Source organism: Triticum urartu, chromosome 3A, assembly GCF_056163025.1.
Source record: "Triticum urartu cultivar PI428250 chromosome 3A, HENAU_Tu73, whole genome shotgun sequence".
Lineage (NCBI taxonomy): Eukaryota > Viridiplantae > Streptophyta > Magnoliopsida > Poales > Poaceae > Triticum > Triticum urartu.
The window spans coordinates 388,765,091-388,789,888 of NC_141875.1; the positions used below are offsets into that span (position 1 = coordinate 388,765,091).

General features: G+C 45.9%; 1 protein-coding gene across 1 annotated transcript in view; it reads right to left on the reverse strand.

The window, feature by feature from the left end:
- LOC147979796 (uncharacterized) overlaps positions 1-23,951 on the reverse strand; it is a 31,224-nt gene extending 7,273 nt beyond the window's left edge. The window contains exon 1 of the mRNA XM_087515348.1: positions 23,475-23,951. Coding sequence (XP_087371474.1) covers positions 23,475-23,951 — 477 coding nt within the window. The remainder of the gene's footprint in view (positions 1-23,474) is intronic.
- Between the last annotated feature and the right edge of the window lie 847 nt (positions 23,952-24,798).

Sequence of the window (24,798 nt, forward strand, 5' to 3'; positions counted from 1 at the left end):
GTCGTAATCGCACTCTATTAGATATGGTGCGATCTATGATGTCTCTTACCGATTTACCGCTATCATTTTGGGGCTATGCTTTAGAGACTGCCGCATTCACTTTAAATAGGGCTCCGTCGAAATCCGTTGAGACGACACCGTATGAATTATGGTTTGGGAAGAAACCTAAGCTGTCGTTTCTAAAAGTTTGGGGATGCGATGCTTATGTCAAGAAACTTCAACCTAAAAAGCTCGAACCCAAGTCGGAAAAATGCGTCTTCATAGGATACCCTAAAGAAACTGTTGGGTATACCTTCTACCTCAGATCCGAAGGCAAGATCTTTGTTGCCAAGAATGGGTCCTTTCTAGAGAAAGAGTTTCTCTCGAAAGAAATAAGTGGGAGGAAGGTAGAACTTGATGAAGTATTACCTCTTGAACCGGTAAGTGGCGCAGCTCAAGAAAATGTTCCTGAGGTGCCTGCACCGACTAGAGAGGAAGTTGATGATGATGATCATGAAACTTCAGATCAAGTTGCTACTGAACTTCGTAGGTCCACAAGGACACGTTTCGCACCAGAGTGGTACGGCAACCCTGTCTTGGAAATCATGTTGTTAGACAACGGTGAACCTTCGAACTATGAAGAAGCAATGGTGGGCCCGGATTCTGACAAATGGCTGGAAGCCATGAAATCCGAGATAGGATCCATGTATGAAAACGAAGTATGGACTTTGACTGACTTGCCCGTTGATCGGCGAGCCATAGAAAATAAATGGATCTTTAAGAAGAAGACAGACGCGGATGGTAATGTGACCATCTATAAAGCTCGGCTTGTCGCTAAGGGTTATCGACAAGTTCAAGGGGTTGACTACGATGAGACTTTCTCACCCGTAGCAAAGCTAAAGTCCGTCCGAATCATGTTAGCAATTGCCGCATTCTATGATTATGAGATATGGCAAATGGACGTCAAAACGGCATTCCTTAATGGTTTCCTTAAGGAAGAATTGTATATGATGCAGCCGGAAGGTTTTGTCGATCCTAAGAATGCTGACAAGGTGTGCAAGCTCCAACGCTCGATTTATGGGCTCGTGCAAGCATCTCGGAGTTGGAACATTCGCTTTGATGAGATGATCAAAGCGTTTGGGTTTATGCAGACTTATGGAGAAGCCTGCATTTACAAGAAAGTGAGTGGGAGCTCTGTAGCATTTCTCATATTGTATGTGGATGACATACTGTTGATGGGAAATGATATAGAATTCTTGAAAAGCATAAAGGCCTACTTGAACAAGTGTTTTTCAATGAAGGACCTCAGAGAAGCTACTTATATATTAGGCATCAAGATCTATAGAGATAGATCGAGACGCCTCATTGGTCTTTCACAAAGTACGTACCTTGACAAGATATTGAAGAAGTTCAAAATGGATCAGTTAAAGAAGGGGTTCTTGCCTGTATTGCAAGGTACGAGATTGAGCACGGCTCAATGCCCGACCACGGCAGAAGATAGAGAAAAGATGAGTGTCGTCCCCTATGCCTCGGCCATAGGGTCTATCATGTATGCTATGCTGTGTACCAGACCTGATGTAAACCTTGCCGTAAGTTTGGTAGGAAGGTACCAAAGTAATCCCGGCATGGAACACTGGACAGCGGTCAAGAATATCCTAAAGTACCTGAAAAGGACCAAGGAAATGTTTCTCGTTTATGGAGGTGACGAAGAGCTCGTCGTAAAGGGTTACGTCGATGCTAGCTTCGACACAGATCTGGATGACTCTAAGTCACAAACCGGATACGTGTATATTTTGAATGGTGGGGCAGTAAGCTGGTGCAGTTGCAAGCAAAGCGTTGTGGCGGGATCTACATGTGAAGCGGAGTACATGGCAGCCTCGGAGGCATCACAAGAAGCAGTCTGGGTGAAGGACTTCATTACCGACCTAGGAGTCATACCCAATGCGTCGGGCCCGATGACTCTCTTCGGTGACAACACTGGAGCTATTGCCCTTGCCAAGGAGCCCAGGTTTCACAGGAAGACCAGGCATATCAAGCGTCGCTTCAACTCCATTCGTGAAAGTGTTCAAAATGGAGACATAGAGATTTGTAAAGTACATACGGACCTGAATGTAGCAGATCCGTTGACTAAACCTCTCCCTAGAGCAAAACATGATCAACACCAGAACTGCATGGGTGTTCGATTCATCACAATGTAACTAGAATATTGACTCTAGTGCAAGTGGGAGACTGTTGGAAATATGCCCTAGAGGCAATAATAAAATGGTTATTATTATATTTCTTTGTTCATGATAATTGTGTATTGTTAATGCTATAATTGTGTTATCCGGAAATCGTAATACATGTGCGAATACATAGACCACAACACGTCCCTAGTGAGCCTCTAGTTGACTAGCTCGTTGATCAAAAGATAGTCAAGGTTTCCTGACTATGGACACTGAATGTCATTGATAACGGGATCACATCATTAGGAGAATGATGTGATGGACAAGACCCAATCCTAAGCTTAGCTCAAAGATCGTGTAGTTCATTTGCTGTAGCTTTTCTGAATGTCAAGTATCATTTCCTTAGACCATGAGATTATGCAACTCCCGGATACCGTAGGAGTGCCTTGGGTGCGCCAAACGTCACAACGTAACTGGGTTACTATAAAGGTACATTACAGGTATCTCCGAAAGTATCTGTTGGGTTGGCATGAATCGAGACTGGGATTTGTCACTCCGTATGACGGAGAGGTATCTCTGGGCCCACTCGGTAATGCATCATCATAATGATCTCAATGTGATCAAGTGGTTGATCACGGGATCATGCATTACGGTACGAGTAAAGTGACTTGACGGTAACGAGACTGAACAAGGTATTGGGATACCGACGATCGAGTCTCGGGCAAGTAACGTACCGATTGACAAAGGGAATTGTATATGGATTGATTGAATCCTCGACATCGTGGTTCATCCGATGAGATCATCGTGGAGCATGTGGGAGCCAACATGGGTATCCAGATCCCGCTATTGGTTATTGATCGGAGAGGCTTCTCGGTCATGTCTGCATGTCTCCCGAACCCGTAGGGTCTACACACTTAAGGTTCGGTGACGCTAGGGTTGTAGAGATATTAGCACATGGTAACCCGAAAGTTGTTCGGAGTCCCGGATGAGATCTCGGACGTCATGAGGAGTTCCGGAATGGTCCGGAGGTAAAGATTCATATATAGGATGTCCAGTTTCGGCCATCGAGAAGGTTTCGGGGGTCACCGGTATTGTACCGGGACCACCGGAAGGGTCTCGGGGGTCCACCGGGTGGGGCCACCTATCCCGGAGGGCCCCATGGGCTGAAGTGGGAGGGGAACCAGCCCCTAGTGAGGCTGGTGCACCCCCCCCTTGGGCCTCCCCCTGCGCCTAGGGTTAGAAACCCTAGGGGTGGGGGCGCCACCCTTGCCTTGGGGGGCAAGGCACCCCCTTGGCCGCCCCCCCCCCCTAGGAGATTGGATCTCCTAGGGCTAGCGCCCCCCTAGCCACCCTATATATAGTGGGGGAGGGAGGGCTGCGCACCCAAGCCCCTGGCCTCTCCCTCTCCCTCCCGTGACACTCCTCCGTCTCCCAGCGCTTGGCGAAGCCCTGCCGAGATCACCGTTGCTTCCACCACCACGCCGGCGTGCTGCTGGATCTTCATCAACCTCTCCTACCACCCCTTGATGGATCAAGTTTGAGGAGATGTCTCCCCAACCGTACGTGTGTTGAACGCGGAGGTGCTGTCCATTCGGCACTTGGTCATCGGTGATTTGAATCACGTCGAGTACGACTCCATCAACCCCGTTCTCTTGAACGCTTCCGCTCGTGATCTACAAGGGTATGTAGATGTACTCCTCTTTTCCTCATTGATAGATGACTCCATGGATTGATCTTGGTGATGCGTAGAAAATTTTAAAATTCTGCTACGTTCCCCAACAAGCAAATCCCGGCAACATAAGACGTTGCAGCCCTGTAGGTCAATACATTGAATGTACTGGCAAGTCACATAATAAGAATAATGAACCTATTTGTACATGCAATTTGGCTGGTGGAAAGCTCTAAGTTTAGTTTTTGCATAAAGCTAGTTTTTCCCTAGAATAAAAGATATTATTCTACCACTATTGTATAGCATAGGATGAGTTGGTAAACCCAACTCAATCCATTCCCAAAGTTTCATTTACAACACAACTGTTTAATTAAGAGTGATGAGATCTCCCAGCATTTCCACTACTAGATGCTCAAGTTGTCCGTGATCGGGGACACGGCTAATCGATTAGGTTTTAACACTCTGCAGAGGTTTGCACACTTTTCCCCACAAGACTCGATTGCCTCCCTTGAAATTCTCGCACTACCTGGTGTTTGAGAACAGGATGACCGAGACATAGTCTTTCGAAAGTATTTCCCCTTAACCCATGGATAGGCCGGTACACCTACTCAGTCTACATCTGCTAGCCTACCCCGAAAGAGGTCACATTATCTACTCAACTAAGCCAGAGCTCATATTAGCTTGTGGCTGCACACGGAAGCTTCTAGACAAGAGAATACGATTGATCTCTTTGAGCCTGGGCGGCCGACCACTAGTGGTGCACCACCATGGATTAACCATGCATGCTCCCACTGTACTTCGCCACCATTCAAACCAAATACCGCCCAGGTAGTTCATTTACAAGTCTTGGTCCTAATTACTACTTTGTCACTCATGTCTCGCCATGTTCGCTTCCCACACCACATCTACATTTAGCGAGGCAAAAATAAACTTACACGGTGGTGACAAGGATGTATAGATCAAACCAACCTCAAATGAACTACTAGGTAACGATATAGCCATCTGGCAACAATAAATCCTACCATGCAATCCTACCACAAAAGGACTAAGTGCATAATATAAACATAGGTAATTGGAAGAATGGTCAAATGTGAACTTGCCTTGATACTGATAGTTGAATTCCAGAGATCGATAGTACTCCGCTTCGCACTCTAGACAGTCTATCGTCAAAGTAAAATAGCATACATAAGCAATCATTCCAGAGAGCAATAACATGCAACAAAAGGACTCAGAAATCCAAATGGAAACCCAACACACATAACTTGCATGCAAATAATTCTAGGTGCCAACAATAAGTGACATAAGGTGCAAAACCGTGATGTGATCTATCGTGCATACTTGCATAGTAATAAAACTATCCTGGACAGATCCTAGGTGTGTGAAAATATGTGACAATGGTCCAAGTGGTAGGGTTTGGCTACGATGATATGGTGCAAAAAGAATCACATCAATCGGAGCTACGGTTTAGGAGATATGGCCAGTTGAAGTTTGAACTCAAACCTGAATAAATTCAAATTTGAAATTGGCCAAAAGTTTTCAAAGCTGGTTCTCTGGATAAAGCTATTCGAGACGAACATTTTGCCACTGGTTTCGTCGAATTTGGACTTACGGTTAAAAAGGTGTGGCTATTCTAAGTTTAGGGACTAATCTGCTAATTACAGGGACTAAACAGTGAAGAAAACTATCGCAAGCAGGTCCCTGACACGTGGAAAATTCCTACTGGTGCATACCCATTCGTTGCGAGCTTAACCGGCGAACGGTCGACATATAAGAAAAACGGGCTACCGCGGCTAAACTAAGTGAACCGACCGGTTTAAAAACCGGTGGGTTTTTTTGTGTAACGGTTCACAAAAAAACCTAGACCTAGAAAAAAACGAGGAGGCAGGGCAGCTCACAGAGGGCAACTGCAGCGGCGCCGACATTGGCTAGGACCTCAGCGTCGACGAGGCGACGGTTCCGGCGGGCTTCTACGGTGGCGAAGTGGACGGAGGGTTGCGGCGTGGCGCGAGCGTCGTGGTGGTGGTGGCAGGTATCCTCGGGGCATCTGGATGGGCGGCGCGAGGACGAGGGGCTCCGTGCTCCGGCGGGGCTCTCCGTCGGTGGGGCGGCGGCTGCGGTGGTCCTGGGCGGCAGGGAAGGCGACGGGGAGACGCAGCGCGACGCGACGCGCTCGGTGGTGGTGGCGGGGTTCCTCGGGGCGTCGGAGTCGAGAGGGGCGAAGGCAGCAGAGCTCCTGTGCTCCGGGCGCTCCGGCGAGGTCGGTGTCGATCAAGGCGTTGTTCCGGCTCGATCTAAGACAAAGCAAGATGTCAAGGAGATGCGCGAGGAGTAGGAGAGTCGATAGAAGATGAAGGTAGGTACCGGAGGGGCTCACTGACGATGGAATGGACCGTCGAAGACCTCGGCTCCGGCGAGATGCAAAACGACGAGGAGGCGGCTACAAGCGGCGTGGGTAGATGCGAGGCGGCGGGATCGACAGAGGGGAGTCGGGGCATTTATAGGCGCAGTCTGGTGCTCCGGTGGTTCGGGGATGAGCTCTATCCCGAGCGGAGCGGCCGACAGTTGCGGGCGGCACACGCGCAAGCTCGTTCCGAGCGGCGCGGCGGGAGGTTGGGGGCGACCCGAGGATGGGCCCCGCTAGTCAGCGGCAGCGGCGAGAGGATAGCGAGGGGGAGGCGCTGGCAGTCGACCGACGCAAAGGGCGCTCGGGCGCGGGGCAGACCGTGGGCTGAAAGGCGGAGCGGGCCGGCTTGTTTGCCTCTGGGCCGAACAGTGTCCCGGTCCAGGCGGTGCGTGTGTGCGTTTTTTTTCTTTTAAAAAAACATAAAGGAAAACTGCAGTAGAATAAAGTAAATAAAAAATTACATAGGCATATTATATACCAAAATGTTCAGAAAATTACCAAGAATAAGATGAACTATTTCTCAAGTTCAACTAAATTCCATAAAAATTCATAAAAGTCAAACAGTGCTACCGTTGCTTTTAAAATCAATAAAAATCATTTTTTAAATAGCAAGTTGATTTCAAATTTATTTTCTCCTAATTTTCCATTGAAGGGAATCATTTTACCCTAATTTCCATTTATTTATTTTTAGGAAAAAATATTTTGAATTAAAACTAAATAATTTTCCAAGAGGATTTGAAACTTGGAAATTCAAATAACTTCAAAGTGACTTCAAATTATTCCTTTGAAACTTCCAACTCTCTTTCTTAGAATTTGAAGAAGTCATTTTATCTTCCCTCATGAACTCATTGAGTTGCTTAAAGTTTCTAAGTTTGAAATATTTCAAATGGAATTCAAATCATTTTCAACCCCTTTTTTTATTTCTTCAAATGGAAGAAGTCATATTATATTCACTCTAGGGTCTTGTGATGAGATGACTTTGAATTCATGGAGATCAAGAAAAATGCAAGATGAAAGTTTTGGGAAAGTCCTTTTATTCCCTCTCATTCAACTTTAAAAAAAATCAATTTCCACTCAATTTCATACAACAATCAAACAAACAGTCATAATTAATTATTTAATACAACATTCCAAAATTTAGAATTTTGGGATGTTACAGTTTCTAAGAGAGATGATCTTAGCGAGAGGAAAATACTTAGAGATAAAAGCATCTTTGCACTTATTCCATGAATCAATACTATTTTAGGCAAAGACGAAAACCAAGTTTTAGCACGATCTCTAAGCTAAAATGGAAATAGCTTCAATTTAACAATATCATTATCCACATCTTTCTTCTTTTGCATGTCACATAAATCAACAAAGCTGTTTAGATGGGTAGCGGCATATTCACTAGGAAGGCCAGAAAACGGATCTTTCATGACAAGATTCAGCCAATCAGTATTCATTTCACAAGATTCAGCATCGGTAAGAGGAGCAATCGGAGTGCTAATAAAATCATTATTGTTGGTATTGGAGAAGTCACACAATTTAGTATTATCTTGAGCCATCATGACAAACAATCAATCCAACACACAGGCAAATATGAGGCAAGCGAAAAGAAACATGCGGAAAAGAGGCGGACGTAAAAGAAGGCGAATAAAACGGCAAGGGTGAAGTGGGGGAGAGGAAAACGAGAGGCAAATGGCAAATAATGTAATGCGAGGGATAAGAGTTTGTGATGGGTACTTGGTATGTCTTGACTTGTGCGTAGATCTCCCCGGCAACGGCGCCAGAAATCGCACGTTGGTGAGAGATCAAATCTTGACTTTACTCGGTGCAACCTCCCCGGCAACGGCGCCAGAAATCCTCCTTGCTACCTCTTATGCTTGCGTTGGTTTTCCCTTGAAGAGGAAAGGGTGATGCAGCGCAGTAGCGTAAGTATTTCCCTTAGTTTTTGAGAACCAAGGTATCAGTCTAGTAGGAGACTACACGCAAGTCCCTCATACCTGCACAAACAAACAAGAACCTCGCAACCAATGCGATAAAGGGGTTGTTAATCCCTTCACGTTCACTAAAGTAAGATCTGATAAAAATAATAAGATAAATATTTTTGGTATTTTTGTTGTATAGATTGGAAAATAAAGATTGCAAAATAAACAGCGGCAGAAATAGCTTGTTGACGGGAGAATAATATAATGGAGAATAGACCTGGGGGCCATAGGTTTCACTAGTGGATTCTCTCAAGATAGCAAATTCTACGGTGGGTGAACAAATTACTATCAAGCAATTGATAGAAAAGCACATAGTTATGATCATGTATATAGGCATCACGTCCGCGACAAGTAGACCAAAATGATTCTGCATCTACTAGTATTGCTCCACACATCGACCGCTATCCAACAAGCATCTAGAGTATTAAGTTCATAAGAATAGAGTAACACATTAGGCAAGATGTCATGATGTAGAGGGATAAACTCAAGCAATGTGATATAAACCCCATCTTTTTATCCTCGATGGCAACAATACAATACGTGCCTTGCTGCCCCTGCTGTCACCGGGAAAGGACACCGCAAGATTGAACCCAAAGCTAAGCACTTCTCCCATTGCAAGAAAGATCAATCTAGTAGGACAAATCAAACTGATAATTCGAAGAGACTTGCGAAGATATTTAAATCATCCATAAAAGATTTCAGAGAAGAATCAAATATTGTTAATAGATAATCTTGATCATAAACCCACAATTCATCGGATCTCGACAAACACACCGCAAAAAGAATTACATCGAATAGATCTCCAAGAGAATCGAGGAGAACTTTGTATTGAGATCCAAAGAGAGAGAAGAAGCCATCTAGCTAATAACTATGAACCCGAAGGTCTGTGGTAAACTACTCACACATCATCGGAGAGGCTATGGTGTTGATGTAGAAGCCCTCCGTGATCGATTCCCCCTCCGGCAGAGCGCTGGAGAAGGCCCCAAGATGGGATCTCACGGGTATAGAAGGTTGCGGCGGTGGAAATAGGGTTTCGTGGTGCTCCTGGATGTTTTCAGGGTATATGGGTATATATAGGAGGAAGAAGTATGTCGGTGGAGCTGCCAGGGGCCCGCGAGGGTGGGGGCGTGCCTACCCCCTGGGCGCGCCTCCCTGCCTCGTGGCCTCCTCGCTTCTATCTTGATGTCCACTCCAAGTCTCTAGGATGACGTTTGTTCAAAAAATAACTCTCCCGAAGGTTTCATTCCATTTGGATTCCGTTTGATATTCCTTTTCTGCGAAACACTGAAATAGGCAAAAAAAAGCAATTTGCACTGGGCCTTTGGTTAGTAGGTTAGTCCCCAAAAATATAAAAAGTTATATTAAAGCCCATTAAACATCCAAAACAAATAATATAATAGCATGGAACAATCAAAAATTATAGATACGTTGGAGACGTATCAGCTGACACGTGTTTCCTCCGGCTAATCAGAATTTTACACGTGGAAATTTCCCATTGGTCCAGACTGTGAACGGGTTATCGGATCCAAAGCCGGACCCGATAGCTTGACGGCAGCCCGTTACGGTGGATGCCACGTGTCGGTCACCCTTGACAAAAGCACTTCTATGATGCGCGATTTATCTGTAACGCCCACGATGCGGCTATATCTCCCACGTGTCGAGGCATGACTTAGAGGCATAACTACATGGTGGTTGTGTCACAAGAGGGGTAATCTTCACACAATCCCATGTACTGAATAAGAAAGGGATAAAGAGTTGGCTTACAATCGCCACTTCACACAAATAACAAGTTAAACATACATCATCCAGAGTACAATCAAGGTCCGACTACGGAACCAAAATAAAAGAAGACAACCCCAAAAGCTAGATCCCTAATCGTCCCAACTGGGCACCACTACTGATCAGCAGGAAACGAAGCATAATAATGACCAAGGACCTCGTCGAACTTCCACTTGAGTTCGGTAGCATCACCTGCACCGGCATCATCGGCACCTACAACTGTTTTGGTAGTATCTGTGAGTCACGAGGACTCAGCAAGCTCAAAACCAGCGAGATCAAGACTATTTAAGCTTATGGGTAGGATAAGGTAATGAGGCAGAGCTGCAGCAAGCACTAAGAAAATATGGTGACTAACATATGCAAATAAGAGTAAGATGAGAAGCTCCGCAACGGTCGTGAAGTTAGAAGTGATCAAGAAGTGATCCTGAAACTACTTACATTCAAACATAACCCAAAACCGTGTTCACTTCCCGGACTCCGCCGAAAAGAGACCATCAGTCAAGTGTCAAGTTCTCTACAATCGGATATTAACAAATTCCCATCTGCCACATAACCGTAGGCACGGCTCTCGAAAGTTTATACCCTACAGGGGTGTCCCAACTTAGCCCATGACAAGCTCACGATCCGCGGAGACAATCCTCCATCACGAGACACCCGATCAGACTCGGAATCCCGGTGCACAAGACATTTCGACAATGGTAAAACTAAACCAGCAAGACCGCCCGACTGTGCCGACAAATCCAGATAGGAGCTGCACATATCTCGTTCTTAGGGCACACCGGATAGGTCAAGCTACGAGTAAAACCAGCCCTCAAGTTTCCCCAAGGTGGCCCCGCAGGCTGCCCGTTTCGGACCAACACTCAAAGGAGCACTGGCCCGGGGGGTGGGGGTTAAAATAAAGATGACCCTCGGGTTTGCAACCCAAAGGGAAAGTTATAGGTTGTTAGTCAAATGTAAAACCAAGGTTGGGCCTTGCTGGAGGAGTTTTATTCAAAGCAAACTGTCAAGAGGGTCCCATACCCCTCATCATGTTAGGGACATAAAATCAAGGAACATAAGACCGGTATGACGGAAAACTAGGGCGGCAAGAGTGGGACAAAACACCAGGCATAAGGCCGAGCATTCCACCCTTTACCAAGTATATAGATGCATTAATTAAAATAAGAGATATTGTGATAAACCAACATAACCATGTTCCAACATGGAACAAACTTCAACTTCACTTGCAACTAACAACGCTACCAGAGGGACTGAGCAAAAGCAGTAACTTAGCCAAACAACGGTTTGCTAGGAAGGTGGATTAGAGGCTTGACATGGCAACATGGATGGCATGATAACAAGTGATAGGTAGCACGACATAACGATAGAGCGAACAACTAGCAAGCAATGATAGGAGTGATATCGAGGGTAATGGTCAACTTGCCTGAGATCCCGCAAGGAAGAAGAACGAGTCCATGAAGAAGACAAACAGACGTAGTCAAACGACTCCTCACAACTCCGAAACGAAACCAAAGCTAATGAGAGAAGCAAACCGGAAAGAAGTAAGCAAAATGGTAAACAACCATCACATGCACATGACATGATGTGCAACCAAGTATGATGCATGTCCGGTTTAATGAGGCATCGCATGGCAAGGCAAAGTGCAACAACCAATACTACAAGTTAAGTGGAGTTCAATATGCAACGAGTTGCATATTGATGAAACACCACATTCAAACATTTAGTTCACTCTCGTTTGTGTACCCAACAATATTAAATGTTATTAAACATGGTAAGAGGTGAATCATAATAAAACTACTATTTAGGCAAGTTTAAATTAGGCCGGAACCAACAAACAACAATTCCGAAAAATCCTCATATGCAAGTTCTAGAGTTGGTACTGTTCTGACCTAAACCATATTTTAGAGTTTTTAAAGATGCAAAGTAATGCCACCATGTTAAACTATGAATTTTTCTGCCCCATTTACATATAAATATTATTTAAATCCGAGCTACTATTAATTAGTTATGAAATAAATCATTTTAACAAGTCATTTGAGCAAATTTAAACAAACAACATTTTAAACATTTTAAACATAGATGAAAGTTGCATAATATGAAACTAGATGAAATTCTAAGCATTTTTAATATATAAAGTTTTTACATATGATGCACAGTTGATGAGTTATTAAATGCATGAAGTAAGAGGGCTTTTTTGTAAAACAACACTTTCTGGATTAAATAGAAAAAATCGCCCTGGCAAGGAAAAACCATAACGGGCCGAAACTGGCTGGGCCACAGTAGGAGCATGCCAAGGGTGGGGCGGCTCACTGTAGGATCGAAAGTATGTCTAGAGGGGGGGTGATTAGACTACTTGACCAAATAAAAACTTAACCTTTTCCCAATTTTAGTTCTTGGCAGATTTTAGCTATTGTAGGACAAGTCAAGTAATCATAACACAATTCAAGCAAGCATGCAAAGAGTATATTGGCAGCGGAAAGTAAAGCATGCAACTTGCAAGAATGTAAAGGGAAGGGTTTGGAGAATTCAAACGCAATTGGAGACACGGATGTTTTTCCCGTGGTTCGGATAGGTGGTGTTATCCTACATCCACGTTGATGGAGACTTCAACCCACGAAGGGTAACAGTTGCGCGAGTCCACGAAGGGCTCAACCCACAAAGGGTAACGGTTGTGCGAGTCCACGGAGGGCTCCACCCACGAAGGGTCCACGAAGAAGCAACCACCCACAAAGGGTCCACGAAGAAGCAACCTTGTCTATCCCACCATGGCCATCGCCCACGAAGGACTTGCCTCACTAGCGGTAGATCTTCACAAAGTAGGCGATCTCCTTGCCCTTACAAACTCCTTGGTTCAACTCCACAATCTTGTCGGAGGCTCCTAAGTGACACCTAGCCAATCTAGGAGACACCACTCTCCAAGAAGTAACAAATGGTGTGTAGGTAATGAACTCCTTGCTCTTGTGCTTCAAATGATAGTCTCCCCAACACTCAAATCTCTCACATAGGATTTGGATTTTGTGGAAAGAAGGTTTGAGTGGAAAGCAACTTGGGGAAGGCTAGAGATCAAGATTCATATGGTAGGAATGGAATATCTTGGTCTCAACACATGAGTAGGTGGTTCTCTCTCTCAGAACATATGAGTTGGAATTGTGTATGTGTTCTGATGGCTCTCTCCACGAATGAAGAGGATGTGGAGGGGTATATATAGCCTCCACACAAAATCCAACCGTTACACACAGTTTTCCAATCTCGGTGGGACCGAATCAACAAACTCGGTCGGACCGAAAAGGTAACCCTAGTGACCGTTAGAGGTTTTCGGTGGGACTGACATGCAACTCGGTAGGACCGATATGGTTAGGGTTTGGGCATAACGTAATCTCGGTGAGACCGATTACACAAACTCGGTGAGACCGATTTTGGTAATTAGCTAACCAGAGAGTTGGTCAGGCAAACTCGGTGGGACCGATTTGCTCTTTCGGTGAGACCGAAAAGTTACAAAAAGGAAACACTGAATTTACATTGCAATCTCGGTGGGACCGATTCGCTCTTTTGGTGAGACCAAAAAGTTACGAAAGGGAAACAGAGAGTTTGCAATCCCATCTCGGTGAGACCGAGATCCCTATCGGTAGAACCGAATTGCTAGGGTTTGGCAGTGGCTTATGACAAGTGAAACTCGGTGGCGCCGGATAGAAAGAATCGGTAGGACCGAGTTTGGCTTAGGGTTTAGGTCAAATGTGGATATGGGTAAGTGGCTGAGGATTTTGGAGCATATCATTAAGCACATGAAGCAAGAGGCTCATTAAGCAACACCTCATCCCTCCTTGATAGTATTGGCTTTTCCTAAAAACTCAATGTGATCTTGGATCACTAAAATATAAAATGAAGAGTCTTGAGCTTTTGAGCTTGAGCCAATCCTTTGTCCTTAGCATTTTGAGGGTTCCACTTTCACATCCATGCCATGCCAATCATTGAGCTTTCCTGAAATAGTCATCTTGGAATAGCATTAGCTCAATGAGCTATATGTTGTTATGAATTACCAAAACCACCTAGGGATAGTTGCACTTTCAATCTCCCCCTTTTTGGTAATTGATGACAACATATAGATCAAAGCTTCGACAAATGATAATAAGCATGAAATATATCGTCGCTTTGAGAAGTATGTGACAAGTAAGAGCTCCCCCTAAATTTGTGCATATTTAAAATTTGCTTTGGACTGCAAATGCACAAAGAGTTAGAGTCATGGGTTACTCTTCCATGTCACATACATCTTGGTGGAGCGCTTAAAATGATAAGAATGAAATACATGCACTCATCACCAAGAATAGTGAATGATCACATAAGATAGATAAGATGATAATATTAAGCAAGCATTAAGTGTAGCTTATGATCAAACACATGATCATCAATGTCTCACGAGCAATGACATAGTATCTCACACAAAAGCAAACAAAGTTCGAAAAACCACCAAATAAAGCAAGAGAGAATAAAAGCAACACTCTCTCTCGAAGCCTATGATCTATACATTTTTCTCCCCCTTTGGCAACAAGTTACCAAAAAGTTCCTAGAAAATGCATAGTGCTAGATCGACGCTCAGGCTTGATCTTCAGGTGGTGGTGGAGTCCGGAGCACTCCAAGGACGAAGCCTTCTGTAGACGTGGTTGGAGTTGAGGCTGAAGTAGATGCTGGAGCTGGTGGAACTGAAGCTGTAGCTGGTGCAGAAGTGGTGGCTCTGGTGTCAGCAACTGGCACTGCAGACGACCTCGGACCTCGTGGCACTCTGGCAAAGGCATCAGTTGTAGTCCTGCCTCTCCTCTCCTGCATGTCATCTTGGAGCTGCTCCACTGCAGTCTGAATCTCTGTCACCTTGACATCCAAGTCATAGAACTTTTGTTCCATGATTCTCTCTAGGCTTGCCTGGTTCTGAGTTAGGGTGGCTAGTCCTTTCTCAATCCGCAGGGTGGATGCAATCAGGTAACCAAGCTGCTCTTGTTTGGTTTTCAAGAAATACTCAGATGCCTCCTCTTGAGTTGGCATCTTGGCAGCTTTCTCCTTCCTTGCCTTCTCCTTCTTTGCTTGTGCTTGTGCAGACGATGGTTCATTCTCAGTCATAACAACTTGATTATCCTCAAAATCTGGACGGATGGGCAAGTGTTCCTTGTCCAACAAGTATATGCCCGTGCCCATCTTGGAGTTACTGAGCTCCTGAATTTGTGGGGCATACCCACAGCTCCTCTTCTGATCTGCTGCAGTCCTCTTGATGGTCTCTACCATGAGGCTCATCACCTTGAACTTCTGTGGCACATCAAAGATATGTAGCAAATTGATCGCATGGCCTCTGATCATCTTGTGATCACCTGACTTGGGCAAGAGAGTGTGCCTCAAAATCCAATTAATAGTTGGCAGCCCTGACAGAAGATAATGCACTGAGCCAAATTTGAAAGTGTCAAGTGCTTCATTTGGAATCTCCTTGTACATGTTGGACATAGAGTTGTGGTCCATCTTCTTGGCATAAATGTCCAAGTCATCTGCTTGCTCCTCTGGGGCATTAATGAGCTGTGCCCATTCAGTAACTGTAGACTGGTACCTCGTACCCTCTGACATCCATACAATCTTGCCATCTGGATAAAAATGTGTTGTGGAGTAGAACTGCATAATGAGCTCCTCGTTCCACTTTGTGAGCTTCTGCCCAACAAAGTCCTCTACTCCACATGCCTTGAAGCTGTCCTGCACTCCAGGGTAGTACTCTTCGTTGTCCTTGATGTATTGCCAGTCAACCCATCTCATATCACAGACTATTGGCTTCTTATCAAGCAGCACTGTCTCATAGAAGTCCTGCTGTTCCTTGTGTGAAATCTGTAGTCAACAGCAGTCCTCCTCCTTGAAGCATACGGATCTGCTTCTCCCCACTTCCTCAGCCCTGAGTCTCTCCTGAGCTTCATGTCCTCAGCCACAGGATGAGCATCATTGTGGTCTGGGATCTTGGGCTTGAGTTTTCTGAGAACTTGCTCTTCATCATCTTCTTCAGCAGCTTCAGGCACCGGGGCCTTGTTCTTCTCAGTTGTAGGGATGCTTCTTGTATTCCTCTTTGGTGCAGACTTGGGCTTGGAGGCAGCTTTGGGTGCTTCTTTGGGCTTAGATGTGGCAGCCCCTGATCTTATAGCATCACCCATAAGCTTAGGTGCCTTAGGTGCTGGTGCAGCAACCTCTTCTTCTTCCTCTTCTTCCATGATGGAAGCCTTTCCAAGCACTCTGGCTACGGTTTTCTTCACCCTTTCCTTTCTTTTCTTGCCTTCAACAGCAACTGGCTCTATGGGAGTGGGCTTCTCAGTTGAAGCTCTGGCCTTTGACATAGGCTGCCTGCTGGCCTTTTGATCTTTAACCCTGGCTTTGTGCCCTGTGCTGGCTCAACTCTCTTGGAAGTTGCTTCCTCTTCTGCCACGTAGTCCTCATCCTCAGAATCTGAAGTTCTCTTCTTCCTCTGTCTGGTGGCAGCTTTTGGCAAATTGCTTGGGGTACTTCTGCTGCCATCATCTGAAGAGCTGGAGGGACTAGTGCCCTCACTCATCTGCACTTGCTGCTCTGACAAGTTCTGGCTGTCACTCTGATCAGACATGATGCAAACTCTGACTGCTGACCCTGTGAATAGTTTATAGATGAGGTAGAATAGATGAGCATCACAAAATGCAGAGATTTTTGCAAAATAATGATCCAAAAACTTAGTTTTAGTTTCCCACTGAAATCATCTCGGATCTACCGATTTTTAAACTCGGTGATACCGAAGCAGTTTTGGCACCTAAACTAGTGAACTCGGTCAGACCGAGTCACAGTTCGGTGGCACCGAGACTGCTAGGGTTTCACAAAGTTCCAAAATCGGTCACACCGATAAGTAATTCTCGGTCAGACCGAGTCTCACTTGTGCAATGGCATAAGCCAAATTGGTGGGACCGAGTTTTTCAACTCGGTGGGTCCGAGATGGTTTCGGCGGAAACCTAACCCTAAAATTTTCGAATCAAACCTAATCTACGAGCGCATTGACTGGATAGGAGTGTTTCAATTGTGGCAAGAATCATGATGATCACAATGTGCTAAGAATCGGATTGGAGAATAGCACAAAGATCGAGTCCATACCCTAGTTCGGCGGAGACTCGCTATGGCGGCAACAGTGGGGTAGAATTCCCGTTGACGGCGACGGAGACCAGCGACTGGAGGCGGCTGGCAGCGAGGAGACGATCCGGAGACCAAGTTGGCAGAGCAGGCTATCGCGCGGGCGAAGGGGTTTGGAGAAATTTCCAAATTTTTGCCCGTGACTATATATAGCCCGACCCTGTCGGTGTGACCGAGTGAAACAACTCGGTGGCACCGAGATTCATAAATGCAAGCAGTTACTGAAACTCGGTGTGACCGAAAGGTTCAAATCGGTTGCACCGAGATCGAAAACCTAGATCAACTTAATGATCTCGGTAGGACCAAAAGTAGGGTATCGGTCAGACCGAGACTCATAAAGAGGTTTTGGAAGTTTAAGTTTATGACGAATCGGGGACTCCGAGCGCTCCTCACACAGAGTGGTTCGAATCTGACTTGATCAAATTTTGTGATGTAGCATGAATAGAGTTTGAGACGAGAAAAGCATAGATAGCTAGAGGAGGTTCTTAGGCATTCTTGTCCATCCACTTAGCAAAAGGAAATAAAACCAAACAATCAAAACAACAAGTGGATGTCCTCGAATGAGTAAAATATGCAACCAGCATGCTCACACAATAAGATGGCAAATGAAATATGTGACAAGGCATGCACAACCAATTCTAGCATCTATCAAGCAATTTGCGATGACAAGGTCATCTATATATGAGTATATTGACTTAGGAGTCAAGTGAGAACACTTGATCATAGGTCATACTCATCGTTTAAGCTCAAGTGGGGTTACCACTTTTACATAAAGCATTGTTGTGTTCACATGTTTAGAGTTGCTTTAGCTCAAGTCTTAGAGTAAAGCTCCCCCTAGATGTGATATCCCCCCTTAGAGGGATGAACTAACCTCGGGTTTTGTCGATGATGACTTCATGTAGATGTTGAAGATGTGGATGCTCAATGTTGATGTAGATCACTTGGAGCTATCCATTTGAGTGAATTGCACTTTCAATACCTACATGGGTTAGTCCCACAAGGAACAAACAAGGATATCCATAGACATAGAGTGATGCACACACAAGATGATGTCCATGAAAACTTTTAGGTTACCTTGTCCCTTGTCTTACCAACAAGAGGGTTTGTGACTCCTTGAACTAGTGCAAGATGTGGAAGTTGATTGCACTTGTTCTTGCCAAAATGATAAGAGTGAAGTATGTTGGCGGAGTCACCCTCAAGAACTCTCTAGTTCTTCTTCTTTTGGATCCACATCATCTTGATGGGAATCCTTGGAGTTGTAGTCGTACTTGATGAAGTGGAACTTGAAGTAGTCTTGGGAATCCACTTGACTAAGGTCTTAGGAGCTTCTTCAAATGCGTCAATTTCCTCTTGAAGCTTGTCCTTGCCTTTTTGCTTGTAGTCTTGTGGTGGAAGATCATCTTGAGCTTGTGTCCCCTTGAAAGAAGTATCATACTTCTCTTGTTGAGGAACAAACTTTGTCTTGGGGTATTGATCTTCTTCCCACTCAACTCCATTGGCATTGAACTTTCGTTCAAAACCAACACCTTGATTCTTCCGGTGCATTCCTTGCTTGCGCACAATTTCCTCGAATTGCTTACTCCCGGCAAGGCCTTTGTACACTCCTTTCTCTATAATTCCCTTCAATAAGATATTTTCTTGCTCAAGTGTAACTTGGCTAAGAGAATCATTAGTGGAATCAAGAGAACTACTAGAAGCAACAATATTGGATTTAGCATGATCATTGTTACTGCTAGAGGAAGAATCTTTCTTGTTCTTGTTACTAGACTTGACTTGAGGCATGTAAGTGGATAAGAGTAAACGCTTGGCAATGTAAGAAGAACTTTTCTTGCGGAGATCATCATTGATTGCTTTTAAGAACTCATGCTCTTGCTCAAGATTGAGCTTTTCAAAGCGTAATTTCTCATGAGCTCTTAAAAGTTCTCGATGATCTTCGAAGATAGTTTCATGAGCTAACTTAAGAGTGTTTAGTTCTTTAGTTAGAGCCTCAATCTTCTCCCTATCATTGTCATTCGTTTTATCTTGATTAGCATGATTAATTGACGTTTCATCATAGTATTCATCACTAGAGTTGTCAACAAGCAAATCATCACCTAACAAGTCATCTTCATCACTATTGAAATCAACATACTCGGGGTGTGTTACCTTAGGACCTTTGGCCATGAAGCATCTTCCAATTCCTTCATTTGGTGAGTCAAATATGTCGTAGGAGTTGGTTGACACAAGTGCTAGACCGGCAACACCTTCATCTTGAGTATCTTCGGAGTCGGAGTGATAACTTCTCTCGGAGTGGCTGTCGGAGTTGGAGCCGGATACCCATTCACCAACATGAGCTTGATGTATTCATTTTGTGTAGCTCCTTGATGATTTTTCCTTCCTTTCCGAATCCTTGCTTCTCCGTGAGTATCTTCGTTCATAACGATCATCTCTACTCCTCTCTCTTGGTGGTGATTCTTTGCTTCTTCTTTTTGGAGAATCTTCTCTTCTCTTGTAGGGAGCCGTACACTCATTGGAATAGTGTCCGGGTCTTCCACAACTGTAGCAGTTTCGCTCTCGACTAGAAGATCTTTTGTCATTGTAGGACCTTGACTTGAAGCTTCTATCTTTGCTTCTACTCTTGTAGAACTTGTTGAAGTTCTTCACCATTAAGCTCAATTCTTCATTGAAGTTTTGTTTCTCACTTGATGATGTAGGGGCTTCACATGAGGCTTTGTAGGCACCACTTGATTTGTTGTGAAGTTCCTCTTTATCCTTAAGTGACATCTCATGAGCAACAATTCTTCCAATCACCTCCGTTGGCTTGAGATCTTTGTAATTGGGCATCATTTGGATCAATGTGCACACGGTATCATATTTTCCATCCAAGGCTCTTAGAATCTTCTTGATGATGAATCTATCGGTCATCTCTTCACTTCCTAAGCCGGCAATCTCATTTGTGATGAGAGCAAGCCTAGAGTACATTTCAGCGACACCTTCACCATCCTTCATTTTGAACTTGTCAAGTTGACTTTGAAGCACATCCAACTTGGATTCCTTGACGGAGTCGGTACCTTCGTGCATATCAATCAAAGTGTCCCAAATTTCCTTTGCATTCTCAAGACGGCTGATTTTGTTGAATTCTTCGGGGCACAATCCGTTGAAGAGAATATCACAAGCTTGAGCATTGTATTGCAACATCTTCAACTCATCCGCGGTAGCTTCACGGTTTGGTTCTTTCCCATCAAAGAAGTCACCTTGCAAACCAACACACACAATAGCCCAAACGGCGGGGTTATGTCCAAGAATATGCATTTTCATTTTATGCTTCCAACTAGCAAAATTAGTACCATCAAAGTAAGGACCTCTACGGTGATAATTTCCCTCGCTAGACGCCATACTCTCCTAGGTTGTGAAACCAAGGCTATGACCACCAAAAGCTATGGAGATCAAAGCAAATGGAGACCAAAGCTCTGATACCACTTGTAGGATCGAAAGTATATCTAGAGGGGGGGTGATTAGACTACTTGACCAAATAAAAACTTAACCTTTTCCCAATTTTAGTTCTTGGCAGATTTTAGCTATTGTAGGACAAGTCAAGTAATCATCACACAATTCAAGCAAGCATGCAAAGAGTATATTGGCAGCGGAAAGTAAAGCATGCAACTTGCAAGAATATAAAGGGAAGGGTTTGGAGAATTCAAACGCAATTGGAGACACGGATGTTTTTCCCGTGGTTCGGATAGGTGGTGTTATCCTACATCCACGTTGATGGAGACTTCAACCCACGAAGGGTAACGGTTGCGCGAGTCCACGGAGGGCTCCACCCACAAAGGGTAACGGTTGCGCGAGTCCACGAAGGGCTCCACCCACGAAGGGTCCACGAAGAAGCAACCACCCACAGAGGGTCCACGAAGAAGCAACCTTGTCTATCCCACCATGGCCATCGCCCACGAAGGACTTGCCTCACTAGCGGTAGATCTTCACGAAGTAGGCGATCTCCTTGCCCTTACAAACTCCTTGTTCAACTCCACAATCTTGTCGGAGGCTCCCAAGTGACACCTAGCCAATCTAGGAGACACCACTCTCCAAGAAGTAACAAATGGTGTGTAGGTAATGAACTCCTTGCTCTTGTGCTTCAAATGATAGTCTCCCCAACACTCAACTCTCTCACATAGGATTTGGATTTGTTGGAAAGAAGATTTGAGTGGAAAGCAACTTGGGGAAGGCTAGAGATCAAGATTCATATGGTAGGAATGGAATATCTTGGTCTCAACACATGAGTAGGTGGTTCTCTCTCTCAGAACATATGAGTTGGAATTGTGTATGTGTTCTGATGGCTCTCTCCACGAATGAAGAGGAGGTGGAGGGGTATATATAGCCTCCACACAAAATCCAATCGTTACACACAGTTTTCCAATCTTGGTGGGACCGAATCAACAAACTCGGTCGGACCGAAAAGGTAAACCTAGTGACCGTTAGAGATTTTCGGTGGGACTGACATGCAACTCAGTAGGACCGATATGGTTAGGGTTTGGGCATAACGTAATCTCGGTGAGACCGATTACACAAACTCGGTGAGACCGATTTTGGTAATTAGCTAACCAGAGAGTTGGTCAGGCAAACTCGGTGGGACCGATTTTCTCTTTCGGTGAGACCGAAAAGTTACAAAAAGGAAACACTGAATTTACATTGCAATCTCAGTGGGACCGATTCGCTCTTTTGGTGAGACCGAAAAGTTACGAAAGGGAAACAGAGAGTTTGCAATCCCATCTCGGTGAGACCGAGATCCCTATCGGTAGAACCGAATTGCTAGGGTTTGGCAGTGGCTTATGACAAGTGAAACTCGGTGGCGCCGGATAGGAAGAATCGGTAGGACCGAGTTTGGCTTAGGGTTTAGGTCAAATGTAGATATGGGAAAGTGGCTGAGGATTTTGGAGCATATCATTAAGCACATGAAGCAAGAGGCTCATTAAGCAACACCTCATCCCTCCTTGATAGTATTGGCTTTTCCTAAAAACTCAATGTGATCTTGGATCACTAAAATATAAAATGAAGAGTCTTGAGCTTTTGAGCTTGAGCCAATCCTTTGTCCTTAGCATTTTGAGGGTTCCACTTTCACATCCATGCCATGCCAATCATTGAGCTTTCCTGAAATAGTCATCTTGGAATAGCATTAGCTCAATGAGCTATATGTTGTTATGAATTACCAAAACCACCTAGGGATAGTTGCACTTTCACTCACCCTGGGCCAAGGCCCGGTCGGGCAGAGGAGGGAGGCTGGAAGGGGCGCTCGGCCTCTGGTGGCTGGGGCCTGCGCGGGAGCTGCGCCAGGCCGGGCGCGCGGTGGCCCATGCGGGCGAGCGGCACCGTCGTCCTCCCGAGATCCCGCTCGAGCAGGAGGCAGGGGCGGCGACTGCCGTGGTTGCCAGGCCGGATCTCGGTCGGAGAGGGTGGCGGCGCGACTAGGTCGACGTGGACGGGGAGAGAGAGGAGGAAGAGAGAGTGAGGCGAGGGAAAAAAGGCGGCCTGGACTCATCTCCGGCGATGGCAGCGGCAGATGGCTCCGGCGAGCGAGGTCGAAGCGCGGGGTCGGGTTGCGGCGAGATCCGGGAGGCCAGCTCGGGGAGGAGCGGGACGAGCCCCTCGGCGCAGGGCGACGCGCCTGCGGGTGCGCGGCAGTGGCGCAGCTCCGGGCCCGGGCAGGCTCCCGATGGGCCTCGCGGGCCAGCGGCTGGGAGGTGGGAGGTGGTGGTTGCGGAGTGGAGGAAGCTGGCAGCGGTGCGGTTTTTGAGGAAAACACTAGGGTTTCCAGATGAGGAAGGCTAGGGCGTCCATATATAGCAGTTTTTGGCTAGGGTTAGGGGGTTTTGCTCTATTTCAGAGTCGTTCGATCTCCATTGGACGGTCCGGAGCGGAGGGGGTAGGCGGGTGGGCTAAAGGGCTGTATAGGATGGCTTGGGCTGAGAGGAGAGAGGAGGAGTGGAGCCCAATGATAGTTTTCGGAGACCGAAAACGTCCGACGTTAGACCGGCTATATTGCGGCCATATGTTTAACGGATGGGCTATCAAACGAGCTCTGAATGCGACGAAACTTAGCAAGCGGTCTACCAACACTCAAATAAGACCGCACGCCAACTTTCGGCCCATTTCAAGAACATTCTTATGCCACTTATAAAATGATATTTTGGAGGTGTCGCGGGCGCGTGAGAGAGTCTGGGACTCCAAAACGGACAACGGAGAGAACTAGGGAACTGGGACGGATGCAAGTTTTGAAAAACATGATGATGCAATGCACATGATGACATGGAAAATATGCAGCACACAAGCAAATGACATGGCAACAACGGCGAATGACTGGAAGACACCTTGTTGTACTGGTGGCCATTGACCACAAAGTTGACCTCCAGACAGTGGCCTTCTGCAAGCCTTGCAAACACTTGAGAACGCTGAAGAACTCTGATGTCATTGTGAGAACCAGCCATGCCGAAGAAAGAATGCCATATCCACAAATCTTGTGAAGACACCACTTCAAGTATGATAGTAGCACCTTTCACATGCCCCTTGTACTGACCCTGCCAAGCAAATGGACGATTCTTCCACTTCCAGTGCATACAAGCAATACTACCAAGCATGCCTAGAAAGCCCCTCTCGACATTGATCGCTAACAACCTCTCTGTATCAGCGGCAGTGGGCTCTCTCGGGTACTCAGGGTCGAACACTGTCACCATGGCCTTGTAGAAACTATACATTGAGAGGAGACATGTGGACTCACTCATACGAACATACTCATCCACAAGATCACCAGGAATCCTTATGGAAGCATGTGGATAGCCAATGTGCATTTCTGGTAAGAAGAGCAGCCAAGCTTGCCAAGGGCATCCTCTTTGCACTCAAAGTATGGATCATATGCTACCACTCCCTCCCGAATATGATTGAACACATGTCTCTCCATACAGAAGCGGCGGCAAAATTTGTGTGGTTGGAAGAGTGTGCTATTCTCAAAGTAATCGGCGTAGAGAAGGGTGTGGCCTCTCTCTCTAATGCGTTTCAAGGCCAGAACATGGCCAGGGATTGATCCCCTTTACCGAGGCCGCTTCCTATTAATGTGGTCGTGGACGACCAATGCAGTCGCCACAAGCTCTTCATCATCCGAGGACGAATCATCCGATGAACAAATGAAGTTGTAAAAGAAAAACGCATCCCGGCTATCCATGATACCTTGTGAGCAACAGGTCAAACACCTTGCAGTCATGGTGGAGAGGCGCCCGGAAAGAGCAAGTCGATAAAGTGAAGCAAGCTTGGTGCTGATGGGGTGGGCGTGCTGTGGCAATGCAACATCTGCCGGAAGTTGTTGGGGTCGCCGGCCGATGCTGACGGCCGTAGCTTCTATCCCACCGGCAACAAGGAACTACGAACACCGCCAAAAAACTCTATCGAAACATGGGCATGGTGCGGCTATGACATGGCGTGGTTGTGGGGCGGACGAGCTTGATGGAAGGCGACGCGGCCAGGAACGGGAGTGGCGGCGGCGATGGCGGAGGGCGGCGGGAAGAAGGAAGAGAAGGGAAAGAGAAAAGTGGATGTGTCCCCGACGGGCAGGCCAGGGGGACTAGGGCGCGCGTCGCGCCCGTCCGCGCGTGTCAGTTCGGCCTCAAACACGGCCCAACTTTGGGCTGGGAATGGGTCGAA